Source organism: Schistocerca serialis, chromosome 10, assembly GCF_023864345.2.
Source record: "Schistocerca serialis cubense isolate TAMUIC-IGC-003099 chromosome 10, iqSchSeri2.2, whole genome shotgun sequence".
NCBI classification, from domain to species: domain Eukaryota; kingdom Metazoa; phylum Arthropoda; class Insecta; order Orthoptera; family Acrididae; genus Schistocerca; species Schistocerca serialis.
Window position 1 is genome coordinate 178,840,438 of NC_064647.1, and position 16,645 is coordinate 178,857,082.

General features: G+C 47.7%; 1 protein-coding gene across 1 annotated transcript in view; it reads left to right on the forward strand.

Moving 5' to 3' along the window:
- Positions 1-16,645, forward strand: part of LOC126424647 (serine/arginine repetitive matrix protein 1) — a 653,808-nt gene that overhangs the window by 496,430 nt on the left and 140,733 nt on the right. Inside the window, exons 8-10 of the mRNA XM_050087379.1 lie at positions 4,763-4,825; positions 4,883-5,032; positions 11,161-11,495. Coding sequence (XP_049943336.1) covers positions 4,763-4,825; positions 4,883-5,032; positions 11,161-11,495 — 548 coding nt within the window. The remainder of the gene's footprint in view (positions 1-4,762; positions 4,826-4,882; positions 5,033-11,160; positions 11,496-16,645) is intronic.

Below are 16,645 nucleotides of genomic sequence, written 5' to 3' on the forward strand. Positions count from 1 at the left end.
CTCCACAAGCCAATTCTGAACCTTTTTCGGCTGTGTGTATGGGTTCATTATTATCTTGGAATACGGCAGTGTTTGGCAAAAATATGCACGTCATTGTCAAGCTATTCATTTGCAGTAACCCAACCTGTGAAGGTAACGGAAGGGCCAGCTGAATACCACGATTTAGCTGCCCAAATCATAACGGAATCTCCACCACTTGCTTGACTGTAAGAAGCAGGCAGGCCGAATAGTAGGTTTCTTTTGAGTTTCTCCATATATGAACCCGGTCGTTTGTAGTTAACACTGTAAACAATGATTAATTGGACCATACCACTTTTTCCAATCACCGAGTGTCCAGGTTTTATGGTCGTGGCACCGTTTCTTTCGCAGCTTTGCGTTGCCTCCCGTTACTAACTTCGTCACAGTAGCAGCCCTTCTATGAAAGTTACCCTTGTGATGTTCCCACTGTACTATTTATGTCGACACAGTTTTTCTCACGTGAGAGTTGCGTTTTGCAGTCACTTTTGCCGCGATAGTTTTACGAGTATGTTGTCCGGCAACATCACTTTTTAATGCTCTTCGGTCTCTGTCAGTTAACTTCGGCTTTCCCCCACAATTCCTCCTCGCCGATCATATTTTACCAAAAACATGTATTACGTGCGCATTTGTTACTGTGGAGGCCGTCACTGATGCTCCCGCTAACCGTACACCAACACGTTGCCTTTTTGAAGTCAGAGAGATCAAATATTTCACATACCGCTAACCGCCGCAGAACAAAGAGTATAATACACTAAAACAGGGCTTCCCAACCTTCAGCTGGCGGACCCCTTCTTCAGTCGATAATCCATGGCGGACCCCTAGTCAGTCAAGAGCACAGTAACTTCAAATTTCAGAGCGAAACCCATGGGAACTGAAAGCTTCAGAATGCAGGTGCCATGTTCCCAATGACCCCACTCCATCCCCCCGAAGTATCAATAGTCTTTGGTTTAGAGATGAATGAAAACAACCTGAAATTAACGATCCAATTGGAACTCTCACTGTATCCAGACACTTACTAGTGGATTTACTCCCTTTGTTCAACACACTATAGCCTGATTAAAATTACTTGGTATTTGAAATTTCATACGATGGACCTGTCCTCCTCCAAGAACAATCAACGTCACGTCCAAAGTGTTCGCTGTTGACAAGCTGTCGCTTATGGTCTGTTCACTTCCACTATTTAGCTACTGTTATGTAAGGAGCATGCATATTTCGTGACAGTCGTGTGTGTGTGTGGGGGGGGGGGGGGGGGGGGGTCGTGAAATCCGAAGAAAAATGTTCAAATGTATGTAAAGTCTTCATTGGATCGTCCTCCCTCCTCATTCATTTCAACTGGAAACTTCCCTTGCGAAAGCGAAGGAGAAACTGCACCCTTCTTCAATGATCCTGACTTCAGCCACCGGTCCATGTTAGAAGTAATAAACTGGTCAAAAATCGACTTGAAATAGGTAGTGCACTGACAAGGCAAGTTTAACATTTAATGATGCCTGGGGCCGCATACCTGCCAGCGAGCGCTGTGATTGGTCGGCAAACCTCGCTCCGCGCATGCGTAAAAGGTTTCAGCGCATTCTAGCGCCGTGAGCCGGCGCACAAACGACCCCCGTATTGTTGCTAAACAGTCGATCAGAGAAGCCGCATTCTCCGGCACGAAACTGTGTATACGTTCTCACTTAGGAACCGCAAAGACTGCTTGGGGATACGACCTGAAGTAAAAGTACACATGTTTTTCACACGAAAAAAAAAGTGATGAATTTGATTTTCACATTTTTATTCAATAATTTTACTCATTATTTGACACGATTTGGCGAAGGGCGACCGCGGACTCCCTAGAAAGAGCCGGCGGACCCCTAAGGGGTTCGCAGACCATAGGTTGGGAAGCCCTGCACTAAAAGATAACTTCCAAGACGTAGAACGTCAACTGTGCACTGCTGCCGCCTGTAAGCATTGGTGCCAACTTGCAACACAACGAAATGTATATTGCATGGTGTTCATACTATTTGTTAGCCGACCCTTCATGGAACATACACTCTCGAAATGCCAACAGCATACCTCTCTGTACTGCACAACGCCTCTTCTGTATCCTATGCATCGGAGGTTTGTTGAGCATCTCCGTATCTCTTGCACCAACTAAGCGATCTCGTGACAAAATGCGCTGCTCTTCGCTAAATCTTCTGTGTCTCTTCTATTAATCTAATTTGGTAAGTGTTCCAAACTGATGAACAGCACTCAAGAATTAGTAGAACAAGTATTTTTTCCAGCTACTTGTTTCGTGGATGAATTATATTTCCTCAACATTTTCCCAATGGATCCGCATCTAGATCTATGTCATACACCGCAAGCCTCCTAGCGGTGTGTGGCGGAGGGAACTTTCGGCACCACTATTTGATCTCTCCAACCCTGTTCCACTCGCGAATAGTGCGTAGGAAGAATGACTGTCGGTAAGCCTCTGTATTGGCTCTAATTTCTCGAATTTTCTCCTCCTGGTGAATACGCGAGATGTATGGGGGGGGGGGGGGTGTAGGGGGAAGTAACATGTTGTCCGACTCCTCCTGAAAAGTGCTGCCCCGAAATTTCAATAGTAAATCTCACCGTGATGCACAATGCCTCTCTTGTATCGTCTGCCAGTGGAGTTTGTTTAGCATCTCCGTAACGCTCTCTCGCCAGCTAAACGATCCCGTGACGAGACGCGCCGCTCTTCGTTGGATCTTCTCTATCTTCTCTATCAGTCATACCTGATGGGGATCCCAGATAGACGAACATTACTCAAGAATCTGGGGAACAAGCGCCTTATAAGCCACCTCTTTCGTGGATGAGTTACACTTCCTTAAGATTCTTCCAATGAATCTGGTGTCTGCTTTTCCAGTATCTGTTTTATATGGTCATTCCACTTAAGGTCGCTGTGTATTGTTACGCCTAGATATTTTACGGCAGATGCTGTCTGCAGCTGTTTGTCATCAATAGTGTAGCTGTACAGCAGTGGATTTCTTTTCCTATGTATGCACAATATGTCACATTTATTTACGTTCAGGATCAGCTGCAAGAGCCTGCACCAATCATCAATTCTATGCAGGTCGTTCAGGAAATTCTGGCGTCCATTAACGGTCATAAAACATCCAATCTACGTCTGCCTGTTCCACGTGGTCATTAGTGGTGTAGGTTACATAGAATCCACCGGAAGAACTTCCTGATATCTGGAGCTGCTCCAGTTGACAGCAGGAGACCGTGACCTGACTAACTCTCTGCATTTGGGGCTCTGCATGAACCCTTTGCTCATTTAGTTGAGAGTAGTATTCGCTTGTTCCAGGTGCGTTTCTTTCCTTGGTAGCAGATTCATTCGCTATCGCGGAAGTGTACGTTCTAGTACGCTTAAGTAAAATTAATTCCCGTGTAGGTGCATCCAAGCTATGGCATTTGATCCCACGGATACAACATATACACTGCCTGACAAAAAAAGTAAAGCTACCAACAGACACAGTCGGATGTCACATGAATGTTCGAACACGCACACAACACTGATGGATGTATGAAAGGTGAAAGTAACGAGTTTCTGTGACAGGCAGATCAGTTACCAGAGTGCTACAATACTTTTCGTGTTTACAGTTGTTACCATGCCTGGTAGAATATATAAAGGACGTGAATAGCATCAGATGTCGACTGATCACTGTGAAGAAGACGGAGATGCCGTGTACTCGTGTGAGACAACGTTATCAGCAAATGACAGAATTTGGTAGGCGCCTCATTGCGCGTCTCCATTTGACCAGCTGGTCGAATCGTGCAACCTCCAGATTTGTGGAGCATTCGGAACTGGCAGTGGCTCGATATACGATTGTACAGGGACATGAGGGCGGGCATACTCTACGTCAAGGTTCCGGTCGGCCACTGGGAAGTATCGTGGTATTGTACACCAAGTACGTCCTAAATCCCACTGTGCCTGCCATCCGAGAACAAGTAGTGCACTCCCTGCAACAATTCTGTCATCCTGCGCCACTGGTCGGAGGCTACAGCAGCCGGACTTAGGGATTACCGTTCCATACCGCCGTAACAGCACAACCAAAACGGCTGCTTTTGGAGTGTCGTCGTGGCAATGGACTGCAGAGATGAATCGTGGTTCTGCACTGCCCCAGGCGACCGTTGTGGACGAGTATGGCAGCGAGCAAGGCTGGCGTCATAGTGTGGGGAGCCATAGGGTGTTATTTCGGATCACGGCTGGTAGTGACGTCCCAACGGTACGTCACGGACATCCTGAGTCCTCACGTGTTACGTTTCACGTGACACTACTGTCGCGCCATTACCCGACAGAACAGTGTTCGTCCATACGTGGCTCGTGTCACTACGAACTGCCTGCGCGATGTTGTACTACTGTATCAACAATATCCCCAATCTGTCCTCGATGGAACGTGCGCAGGATCAACTCGGACGTCAACTCCGTCCCAGTCCCAATGTCGAGGATACTGAGGACCAGTTACAGCAGTCGGGGGCCAGCTTACCTCAGGAGGACATCCCTACCAACCGAATCAGCGCATATAACCAGGCCAGAGGGAGAGCAATATCGTACTCATAAAGGGGCTCATAATGCCGAGATGTCGGTGCTTCACTTTTTTGTCAGGTGGTGTATCCTGATACTAAGGGATCTTGTAATTTGGAAGGAAGACTGCCACGAATGTGCAGAGAGCCGATATCGTTGCTGGCGGAGTGCGGATGACCGATAAGGTATAGTGAAGGAGCGGGGGTCGTGTGCCGGCAGGTGGACGGCTCGATGCTGGGGGCGGCGGCGTGCGGCGACGGCAGCCGGCCGGCGTCGCGGCGCTCGTCCGGCGGGGGCGGCGACGGCGACGGCGGGAGGCGGCGGAGGCGGCGCCCCGAGGACGGCCCGCCGCTGCTGCTGCCCAACGTCAGCCCGGTGGTCAGCCCCGCGGAGCGCGAGCTGCTCGCCGCCAAGGAGCGCGCGCTCGCCGAGGAGGTGCGCCGCACTCACCCTGCCCTCTCCACACTCTGCCCTTCTTATTCCTGTTCCGTAATTCTTAATCTTCATGTTCCGTTCCTCACCCTCCTCCTCTCCATTTCTTTCTCCTCCTCCTCCTCCTCCTCCTCTACTTCCTCTTCTTCTTCGAGTTCCACATTCTTATTCTCTCCATTTGTATCTTCTTCCTTAATATCTTAGTCTTCTTCCCCTACTCCTCTTCCTTCCTCTAGCTATTCATGTTCTGTAGTTCATTTTCTTTATGTTTCATACTTCTTTGTAGTTTACTTATTTTTCGTCTTCTTCTTTCTCCTCCTCTCACTCCTCCTGTTCGTTTTCTGCTTCTTCTTATCTTACGCTCTCTTTCCTCCTCTCTTTCCATTATTTCTTCTTCTTTATCTTCAGCTTCTTCATGTTTAATATTATTACATCTCCTTCCTTCTCCTCCGTTTCCTCTTCTTTGTCTTCTTTTAATTCCATATTTCTTCCTTCTTTTCTTCCTTCTTTCCTTCTTCCTCTTCCTCCTTCTACGCTCCTCAGTATTCCATATATCCTCCCCATCTTTTTTCTTCTTCTTCTTCTCCTCCTTCTTTTTTATTGGTGCTCCATGTTTCTTCTTCTTACTTTCCTCTAATTCTTCATGTTGCATATGTCTTCTTCCTCTGCATATTGCCTATTTATTCTCCTTTATCCTCCTCCTCCTCATTTTCCTCCTCTCCTCCCCCTCCTTCCCCTGCTCCTTCTCCTCCCCTCATTTATTCTTTTTCTATCTATTCATCTCTTTCTTTTCCTTCAAGATCCATAGTTCTTCTTTTTATCTTACTCCTTTTCCTCTTACAATTTCGCTGCTTTTCAGCCACTCGTTATTCCAACAGCTACTACCTCAATTTAATCAGAAATGTCTGAAATAAATCTGAATGGTCTATTGTGCAAGTGTACTACATGGATAGCAGAGAATAAACGATCACATTTATTTGACTCTAAAGCGGTATTAAGTCGCCCACCATATCAAATATTGAATCTTTGCGGCACTCAGGAAACCTATTGTCGTCAACTCTATTGTTATTATTATTGAAATAATTAATTTCCATTCTGCATACGAAACGTAAATCAGTATTATTGTCTCACAAAAGGAAACCCTAAACAACCTATGATGTGGCGTAAAGACATCGTCGTCATGAAACAATATGTCACGTAATGCAAAGATGACAAGTAAGAAACTCACTGAGACATTGCTCCAGCGCCGGCCGCGGTGGCCGTGCGGTTCTAGGCGCTTCAGTCCGGAACCGCGGGACTGCTACGGTCGTAGGTTCAAATCCTGCCTCGGGCATGGATGTGTGTGATGTCCTTAGGTTAGTTAGGTTTAGGTAGTTCTAAGTTCTAGGGGACTGATGACCTAAGATGTTAAGTCCCATAGTGCTCAGAGCCATTTGAACCATTGCTCCAGCATGACACTGTCGCTCGGCTGATAACTCAACAATATTTCATTACTGGAAGAATGCTTTGGTAAATTATATATGAGAATACTATTTTGATAGAATGAAACTGTATTGGGAAACCGGGAGATAAAATACGAATAATTATTCACATGGTGCGTAGCATGGTCAAATAGAAGGAAAAATAGATAAAAGGGCTACAGAAATTGCCACGTCTTTTTTGGAGCTGGTTCAATTATATTCGTAGAGCGGTCAAGAGGTAATCTGTACAACTAACAAGACAATAATTCGGTAACATTTTACATTTTAAAGTATACTTTTCAAATGTGTCGAAAAAATGTAAAGGAAGGGTGTCAAAAAGGGCTAATCCTGAAAGTGATATAATGAAGTACAGCCATTACTTTCATATGAAATAGGAAATAATTGTTCAAACTTTATTTTTATTCTGCTGGGGATAACCGGTTTTGGCTACAACAAGGTTCACAAAGCAAGATCCCAGACCACATGGCTGTCAGTGCTTGGAGATACTGTGCACTATTGTAAGCTATCTACACTCCTGGAAATTGAAATAAGAACACCGTGAATTCATTGTCCCAGGAAGGCGAAACTTTATTGACACATTCCTGGGGTCAGATACATCACATGATCACACTGACAGAACCACAGGCACATAGACACAGGCAACAGAGCATGCACAATGTCGGCACTAGTACAGTGTATATCCACCTTTCGCAGCAATGCAGGCTGCTATTCTCCCATGAAGACGATCGTAGAGATGCTGGATGTAGTCCTGTGGAACGGCTTGCCATGCCATTTCCACCTGGAGCCTCAGTTGGACCAGCGTTCGTGCTGGGCGTGCAGACCGCGTGAGACGACGCTTCATCCAGTCCCAAACATGCTCAATGGGGGACAGATCCGGAGATCTTGCTGGCCAGGGTAGTTGACTTACATCTTCTAGAGCACGTTGGGTGGCACGGGATACATGCGGACGTGCATTGTCCTGTTGGAACAGCAAGTTCCCTTGCCGGTCTAGGAATGGTAGAACGATGGGTTCGATGACGGTTTGGATGTATCGTGCACTATTCAGTGTCCCCTCGACGATCACCAGTGGTGTACGGCCAGTGTAGGAGATCGCTCCCCACACCATGATGCCGGGTGTTGGCCCTGTGTGCCTCGGTCGTATGCAGTCCTGATTGTGGCGCTCACCTGCATGGCGCCAAACACGCATACGACCATCATTGGCACCAAGGCAGAAGCGACTCTCATCGCTGAAGACGACACGTCTCCATTCGTCCCTCCATTCATGCCTGTCGCGACACCACTGGAGGCGGGCTGCACGATGTTGGGGCGTGAGCGGAAGACGGCCTAACGGTGTGCGGGACCGTAGCCCAGCTTCATGGAGACGGTTGCGAATGGTCCTCGCCGATACCCCAGGAGCAACAGTGTCCCTAATTTGCTGGGAAGTGGCGGTGCGGTCCCCTACGGCACTGCGTAGGATCCTACGGTCTTGGCGTGCATCCATGCGTCGCTGCGGTCCGGTCCCAGGTCGACGGGCACGTGCACCTTCCGCCGACCACTGGCGACAACATCGATGTACTGTGGAGACCTCACGCCCCACGTGTTGAGCAATTCGGCGGTACGTCCACCCGGCCTCCCGCATGCCCACTATACGCCCTCGCTCAAAGTCCGTCAACTGCACATACGGTTCACGTCCACGCTGTCGCGGCATGCTACCAGTGTTAAAGACTGCGATGGAGCTCCGTATGTCACGGCAAACTGGCTGACACTGACGGCGGCGGTGCACAAATGCTGCGCAGCTAGCGCCATTCGACGGCCAACACCGGGGTTCCTGGTGTGTCCGCTGTGCCGTGCATGTGATCATTGCTTGTACAGCCCTCTCGCAGTGTCCGGAGCAAGTATGGTGGGTCTGACACACCGGTGTCAATGTGTTTTTTTCCATTTCCAGGAGTGTATTAGCAACTGCTGATCGTTGCCTCCAGTAGAACGAAAGGACACTGGCTCACAAAAAAAATTAATCACGCAGAAGGGGAAGAGGAAGGAAGAAAAGAAGTAAAATTTCACGGGTTGAGAGGGTATATGATGATAGTTCAGAGATTACAAAATCGAATCAGATTTATGAAGAACTTGGTATATGAGCTCACTTGTTGGTACGACGTAACACTCCTTTGCCTTTCGTTCGTGCACTCACTTGGTTGGGAAGGGAATCATAGGGTCGTGCTACCATCTCCTGAGTCAAGCTGGTCCAGAACTGTTGCAACTGGACCTCGATATCTAGGATACTGGCACTGGGACAGGGATGATGTCCACGCTGGTCCGATACATGTTCTAACCGGGACAAATCTAAGGGTACTGCTAGCCGTGGGAGAACCTCAACATCATCCAGACAGTTCATTGAGACACGTACCGTTTGTGGACGAGCATCGCCCTGTTGGAAAATGCTCGCACTGTACCGTGACACGAGAGGTAACTTGGGTGAGTGCAGCATGTCTGTGACGTGCCGTTGTGACTTTAGAGTTCCCTCAGTCACTACCAACTGAGACCTAAAGTCACACACGATGGCTCCCTATACGGTGACTCCAGGAGTAACACAGCTCCGCCTCTCCAAAACACTGCAAGAATGAGGCTTCTCCCCTGGTGGCCGCCACACTCGTTGACGATGGTCATCTTTGGACGTGCACAACCGTGACTCATCACTGAACACGATGCGGCGTCATTCGTCAGCAGTCCGTGCTTCCTGGTCACAGCACCACTCGTAACGCAGCTGTTTGTGTTGTGGTGTTGTGTTAACGGCAGCCTACGCGTGGGACGGTAATTGCCTCGTCCGGTTGCCGTAAGTCTTCGGCCAGTGGTGGGGGATGACAGAGAATGTCGCAGGGACGCCATTACATAGTGTTGGGTGGCAGGCGCAAACGTGAAGGGGCTCCGATCTGCTCAGTGCACAGTACGACGATCCTCCATTGTGGCGGTCATACGTAGTAGGCTGGAATCTTGACGACGAGTACGCCTGCCTTCATGTTGCCACGTAGTACTAACGCCACTATCATGTCAGACTGCCCCACAAATATGGATATCGAACGAGTCGACCAACTGCCCAAATGGAGACCGACAATGAGAACCTTTTCAAACACTGTCAGGTGCTGATGACACTGTCTCACACGAGTATGCGTCAGGCTTTACAGTAATCCCTGAACATCTGACGGTATTGACGTCCCTCATGTACCCTATCAGGCTTAGTAACAACGCTCTGGTAACTGCTCTCTGGTGACCATTCTGCCTCTTACAACGAATTCCGAGTCTAGTGATTTAAATACCCACCGATGATATGTACACCTACGGAGTTTAATTGACATCTGCATCCAAATACACACTCAAGAACCCGCCGTACGGTGTGTGGTGGAGGGCACCTTGTACTACTACCAGTCATTTCCTTTCCTGTTCCATTCGCAAACAGAGCGAGGATAAAACGTCTCTCCATATGCCTCTCGTATTTCATCTCCGTGGTCCTTACGCGAAATGTATGCCGGCGGCAGCAGAATCGTTCTGCAGCCAGCTCCAAACGGCGGTTCTCTAAATTTTCTGAGTAGTCTTCCCTGACAAGATCTGTGCCTTGCCTCCAGGGATTCCCGTTTGAGTTCCCGGAGCATCTCCGCAACCACTAGTTGTTCGAACATATGAGTAACAAATATAGCGGCCCACCTCCGAATCCCTTCTATATCTTCCTTCAGCACAACCTGGTGCGGATCCCAAACACTCGAAAGCACTCCGTCGTCAGGCCGCAATTGGCCTACCGGGACCATCCGACCGCCGTGTCATCCTCCGAGGAGGATGCGGATAGGAGGGGCGTGGGGTCAGCACACCGCTCTCCCGGTCGTTATGATGGTATTCTTGACCGAAGCCGCTACTATTCGGTCGAGTAGCTCCTCAATTGGGATCACGAGGCTGAGTGCACCCCGAAAAATGGCAACAGGGCATGGCGGCTGGCTGGTGACCCATCCAAGTGCCGGCCACGCCCAACAGCGCTTAACTTCGGGGATCTCACGGGAACCGGTGTATCCACTGCGGCAAGGCCGTTGCCTCAAACATTCGAAAAGTACTCAAGAATAGGTCACACTACCGTCCTATATGCGGTCTCCTTTACAGATGACTCACAATGACTCCCAATAAAGCAAAGACGACCATCCGCCATCCCTACTGCAATCATCAGACGCCCGTTCCATCTCACATCGCTTTGCAACGTTATGCTCACATATTTAATCGACTTGACTGTGACAAGGAGGACACTACTAACGCTGTATCCAAACATTACAGGTTTGTTTTTCCTACTCATTCTCATAAACTTACATTTTTCCACATTTAGAGCCAGATCTCATTCATCACACCAACTAGAAGTTTTGTCTGAGTCATCTTGTATCCTCCTACAGTCACTCAACTTCGACATGTTCCTATACACCACAGTATCGTCGGCAAACAACCGCAGATCCGTGCCCATCATGTTCATCAGATCCTTTATGTATGTAGAGAATAATGGCGGTCCTACCATACTTCCCTGGGGCGGTTGTGCGACCCGACCGCTCCCACTAGGTGCTTTGCTTATATCAGGCAGTGCGAATCGTTGTTGCGCCCTTACTTACAATGACTGTCGTTCCAACACGATACCCAGAATTTCTCGCGTAGCGAAACCTGGTCGCTGACTGCGCGAGGTAATGCAGCTGGCGCTGCCGGCAGGTGGTGCGCGAGCTGGAGAGCCGGCGGGCCGAGAAGCCGGCGGCGCCCGCGTCGCTCAGCCTGCCGGTGTCGCCGCCGCCCACGGGCGCCGCCCCCTCGCGCACGCCGTCGGCGTCGCCCAAGCCGTCGCGCCGCCCCCAGCGCGGCGCCCTGCGCGACGCCGACTCGCGCACGCCGTCGCCCGGCTCCGTGTCGCGCAAGAGCTCGTTCGCCTCGCTCTTCCGCAGGGGCGGCGGGGGCGGCAGCAGCGGGGGCGGCGAGACCACGCCCTCCACCGTCGTCAGCCCGGAGTCGCCCACCGGCTCCACCGGTGTCCGCCGCAACAAGTCCGGCAGGTGAGCGAGACAGTTACTGCTCATTCTGTTAGGGGTCGCACACCCCTACTGCACGCAATGTAGCCTAATGTTGCCGACCCGTTTCTTTGTCCCACGTCGGGCGCCAGTGGTGTAATGGAGTGAATCTTGCGGTAGCCCTCCCGTCTTGTCCACTGTTTAGAGCAGGGGTCTCCAAACGTTTTAGTCCGCGGGCCACATTGACTCCTCCACGAGGTCATAAGGGCCAAGATCTACTTATTGGGATTAAAGCACCCTAGCACTCATTGATCACCGTAATGTAAGGCTGAAGGAAATATGAAATTGCAAAAATTTAAGGTTGTGGGAATAGCTAGCACTGAAACGAACTACGATTTTTATTTAATTACATAATTTTGATTGGTGAACGTACCTGACCGAAATTCTGGCGTATTTAATTCTGGCGAATTTCACCGACAAAAAAGTATGTCACTGCACATTCTTCACGAAAGCGTCCTGCAAAGTTAACGAAATCTCAAAATCATTGTTAGCAACACTATTACTGCAAGACATAACAGAGGTAGAGTATGTCAACGTATTGTTATTTCAAGCGGCGCAACAATAAGTTTAGTTATGTAGTCCTGTAGCGAGTAGAAGAGCCAATGTCGCGGTGTATTCGTCACGATAGGCCTCGAAACTCAATTTTTGGCAGTATAGGTACCACCTCAAATATTTGGCGGGCCGGATACCGGGGGTGTCCGGCCAGATAACGCGGGCCGGTTCGCCGGCCCTCGCGGGCCGGTTTCGGCCCGCGGGCCGTAGTTTGGAGACCCCTGGTTTAGAGGTTGCTTGGGGGCCAGACCACCGAAGGTAAACCAACAACGGATAAACTTGTAGAATTTGAAAAACGGTGATTGAAAGAAAAGTGATGGATTGGAATATAACATCGATACGAACAAAATTCCTTATTTATACATATTTTAATAGAATAAGTTGATAAGGTTATTGCCCAATAGAACACACAGCGTTGGCCTTGATGGAAGATACGTACAGGGTGATTCAAAAAGGGCGTTACAACTTTAAAAATTCTTGTAAACTAATTGCAAGAAGATACAGAGCTGGGTTTAGTGTTATTTTGTAGATAAACACATCAAGTTTTTTTTTTTTACCTTAAACTAAAGCAGTTGGATGTTGCTTCCGTTGGTTGTCCTGCATACGTCCCATCGGAAGTCAATTTCTTCCCAAACTCACTGCAACATTGCAGATGTAACTTGTTCAGTGGCAGCGTAAATTCTTCCTCTAAGTTCAGGTAGAGAAGCTGGCACAGGAGGTACAAACACGACATTCTTGATGAATCCCCATAGAAAAATCGAGTGGTGTCAGGCCTCGGAAACGTGGGAGCCACGCAGTTGGCGTGTCACGGCCAATCCATCGACCTGGAAAGCGGTCACTGACAAAATCCCGGACGTCAGCCAAGTAGTGGGGTGGTGCACCATCTTGTATGAAGTGAAAATTTCGTTCAAGGTCATCCTCATCGATCTGTGGCATCAAAAATTGTTGTAACGTATCCAGGTACACTATCCCAATGATGGTTTTCTCACGGGAAAGAAAGGGGCCGTACATTTTTTACGTGCGCATATTTGTGCGTTTTTAATATATGTTTTTTTTCTACCGCACGGCAGTGCCCCACGAGAGGTAATTATTTTGCAATAATGTACAATATTCTGTAATAATGTCCGACGCCGACATCAGTTCACGTAGTTTTCATGCACGGATATTCTATAATCGAAGCTCCTCCGTTGCCGATTTGTTGGCTACCTGAAGATGCGCGGGTAGGTCCGAATAAGGATATCCGGAGTCATAGAGATTTTACACGCAAATATTCCGGTGACAAAACGATGCATGTCACATTCCACCACCTTCTAGCATCTCTAAATCCATTCATCTCGACATTCTAGAGAATGGCAGTTGAAGAAATTAAAAGATGTACTTTTCGAACCATCTCCCAGTGAAAACCCGACAGCAACCACTCTGATAGCGATAATGATACGAGCAGGTTTATACGATTTCGATTGAAAATTTAAAATATGGAATAAAACATTTCCATACGGCAGTTTCAACTTCTAATCGTTATCAGTGACATTAAAATACCTTAAACCTGATGTTTCACTCGAATTCGCTAAATATGCCACTTTTGAACTGCCAAATTGGATCCGCCATTTTGAATTTTGTAATTCCTACCTCGGATTCGTAATCAGCAGCTCAAAAAACAGAGTTTTATACAATTTAATTTTAGATCCGTTTGTCTAGTACGTCCAGATTTTGAAGCTATTTGGTCCAGCGTGCGTCTCCCCCCGAATGCGAGTCCAGCGCGCGCCGTCTCGCCCAGTAGGGAGAGATCACGGGGTTCCATGTCAGGAGAATACGGAATGACGGTGAGGCAAAATGTGAAAACCCAAAGGAGCATCATGCGCGAGTGTGTCTGCTGTGCAGAAAGAGCTACGGCGTTGCCTTCAACCAAAAACTCTCCCTCAGACAGCTTCCCTGTGACGATCCGCACGCACAGCCTCCCGAAACCTCGCCAGGAAATTTCGGCAACAAGCTCCTGTCACGGGTTGCTCCTTATAAACGGAATCTGTTAGCGCCACACTATGGCAGCCCCAAAAGACGCTCAGTGTAACCTTGCCCGAGAGTGAGTGGGTTTCATCTTTTCCGGTTTTAGTGAATTCACAATTTTCCATGCTTAAAAATCGTTGTGATAAACCCTAAAGAAGGTATCCTGATTGGTCTGACGCAGCTGTAACATTTCCACTGCGGTCCCATTTCGGCAGGCATTCAGCACACGTGTCAGCAGTCGTGGAAGTCAGCGGACGGCGAACCATGTCGTGTAACGGGCTGAAAAATGAGCCATGACTGATTTCCCCTTTTTCCACTATAGAATCGACTTAAACAATACGGCCTTCGAGCACAGGGACCTCCGCTTTTCTTGCAACTGCCGATGCTTCATGGAGATGTTGTCTGGCGCTTGGTTCTTCGACATTCAATTATGTCTGACCACCCTTGAAGTTTCTGCGCCACCTGACATCCGTGTTCTATGATGGTGTATTCTAGTCATATGCTTCCACTAATTCTGCATGGATTGTTGCACCGTTGTTCCTCATCAAATGCAAGAAACTAACTATCGTACTGTAGTGCACGTTATCTACGCACTGCAGAATTTGGCTTTGGCTCCTCTGGCAGTGTGCTACTGCACTGTGATGGAAAAAAGTAATTACACAACCTTGCTTTTTTCTAGATGACAGTGAAAACTTCATGACTATTCCCATGCGGACTACACTGCCTGATCAAAAGTGTCTGGACACCTACAAGCGGAAGGTAATACGCAAAAGTCCACGCTTTTCCTTTATGACGGCTTGAAATCTGGTGGTGGCACTTTCAATGAGGTGCCTGAATGAAATTCTTCCTCAAGAGCCCAAGCCAAAGTAGGCAGTGACACTGGACTTTCTGCCTCCACCAAAAGGTGTCCCATTGGGTTCAGACCAAGACCTTCAGCATGCCAGTCATTTCATGAACGTTGCTGTCCAGAAACCATTCTCTCACAGGTGCTGCTATGCATCATGGTGCTTCGTCATGATGATACAAATAATCATTGTCTACAAACTGTACATAATACATACTGTGTTCCACGTTTTCACAGGAGCGATAAGGGGACAATACCCATTTTTTTATTTTTTTTTTTTTTGTTGGTCAGGTCGACAAATCCTATGAAAGTGTCTTGGTTTTTCTTTAGCCTTGCTTCCATTATTAGCCGTAACGTCAGAATTGCCTCTCTCGTCCCTTTACTTTTTCCAAAGCCAAACTGATCGTCACCTAGCGCATTATCAATTTTCTTTTCCATTCTTCTGTATATTATTCTTGTAAGCAGCTTCGATGCATGAGCTGTTGAGCTGATTGTGCGATAATTCTCGCACTTGTCAGCTCTTGCCGTCTTCGGAATTGTGTGGATGATGCTTTTCCGAAAGTCAGATGGTATATCGCCAGACTCATATATTCTACACACCAACGTGAATAGTCGTTTTGTTGCCACTTCCCCCAATGATTTTAGAAATTCTGATGGAATGTTATCTATCCCTTCTGCCTTATTTGACCGTAAGTCCTCCAAAGCTCTTTTAAATTACGATTCTAATACTGGATCCTCTATCTCTTCTAAATCGACTCCTGTTTCTTCTTCTATCACATCAGACAAATCTTCACCCTCATAGAGGCTTCCAATGTATTCTTTCCACCTATCTGCTCTCTCCTCTGCCTTTAACAGTGGAATTCCCGTTGCACTCTTAATGTTACCACCGTTGCTTTTAATGGCACCAAAGGTTGTTTTGACTTTCCTGTATGCTGAGTCTGTCCTTCCGACAGTCATATCTTTTTCGATGTCTTCACATTTTTCCTGCAGCCATTTCGTCTTAGCTTCCCTGCACTTCCTATTTATTTCATTCCTCAGCGACTTGTATTTCTGTATTCCTGATTTTCCCGGAACGTGTTTGTACTTCCTCCTTTCATCAAGCAACTGAAGTATTTCTTCTGTTACCCATAGTTTCTTCGCAGCTACCTTCTTTGTACCTATGTTTTCCTTCCCAACTTCTGTGATGGCCCTTTTTAGAGATGCCAATTCCTCTTCAACTGTACTGCCTACTGCACTATTCCTTATTACTGTATCTATAGCGTTAGAGAACTTCAAACGTATCTCGTCATACCTTAGTACGTCCGTATCCCACTTCTTTGCCTATTGATTCTTCCTGACTAATGTCTTGAACTTCAGCCTACTCTTCATCACTACTATATTGTGATCTGAGTCTATATCTGCTCCTGGGAACGCTTTACAATCCAGTATCTGATTTCGGAATCTCTGTCTGACCATGATGTAATCTAATTGAAATCTTCCCGTATCTCCCGGCCTTTTCCAAGTATACCTCCTCCTCTTGTGATTCTTGAACAGGGTATCCGCTATTACTAGCTGAAACTTGTTACAGAACTCAATTAGTCTTTCTCCTCTTTCATTCCTTGTCCCAAGCCCATATTCTCCTGTAACCTTTTCTTCTACTCCTTCCCCTACAACTGCATTCCAGTCGCCCATGACTATTAGATTTTCGTCCCTCTTTACATACTGCATTACCCTTTCAATATCCTCATACACTTTC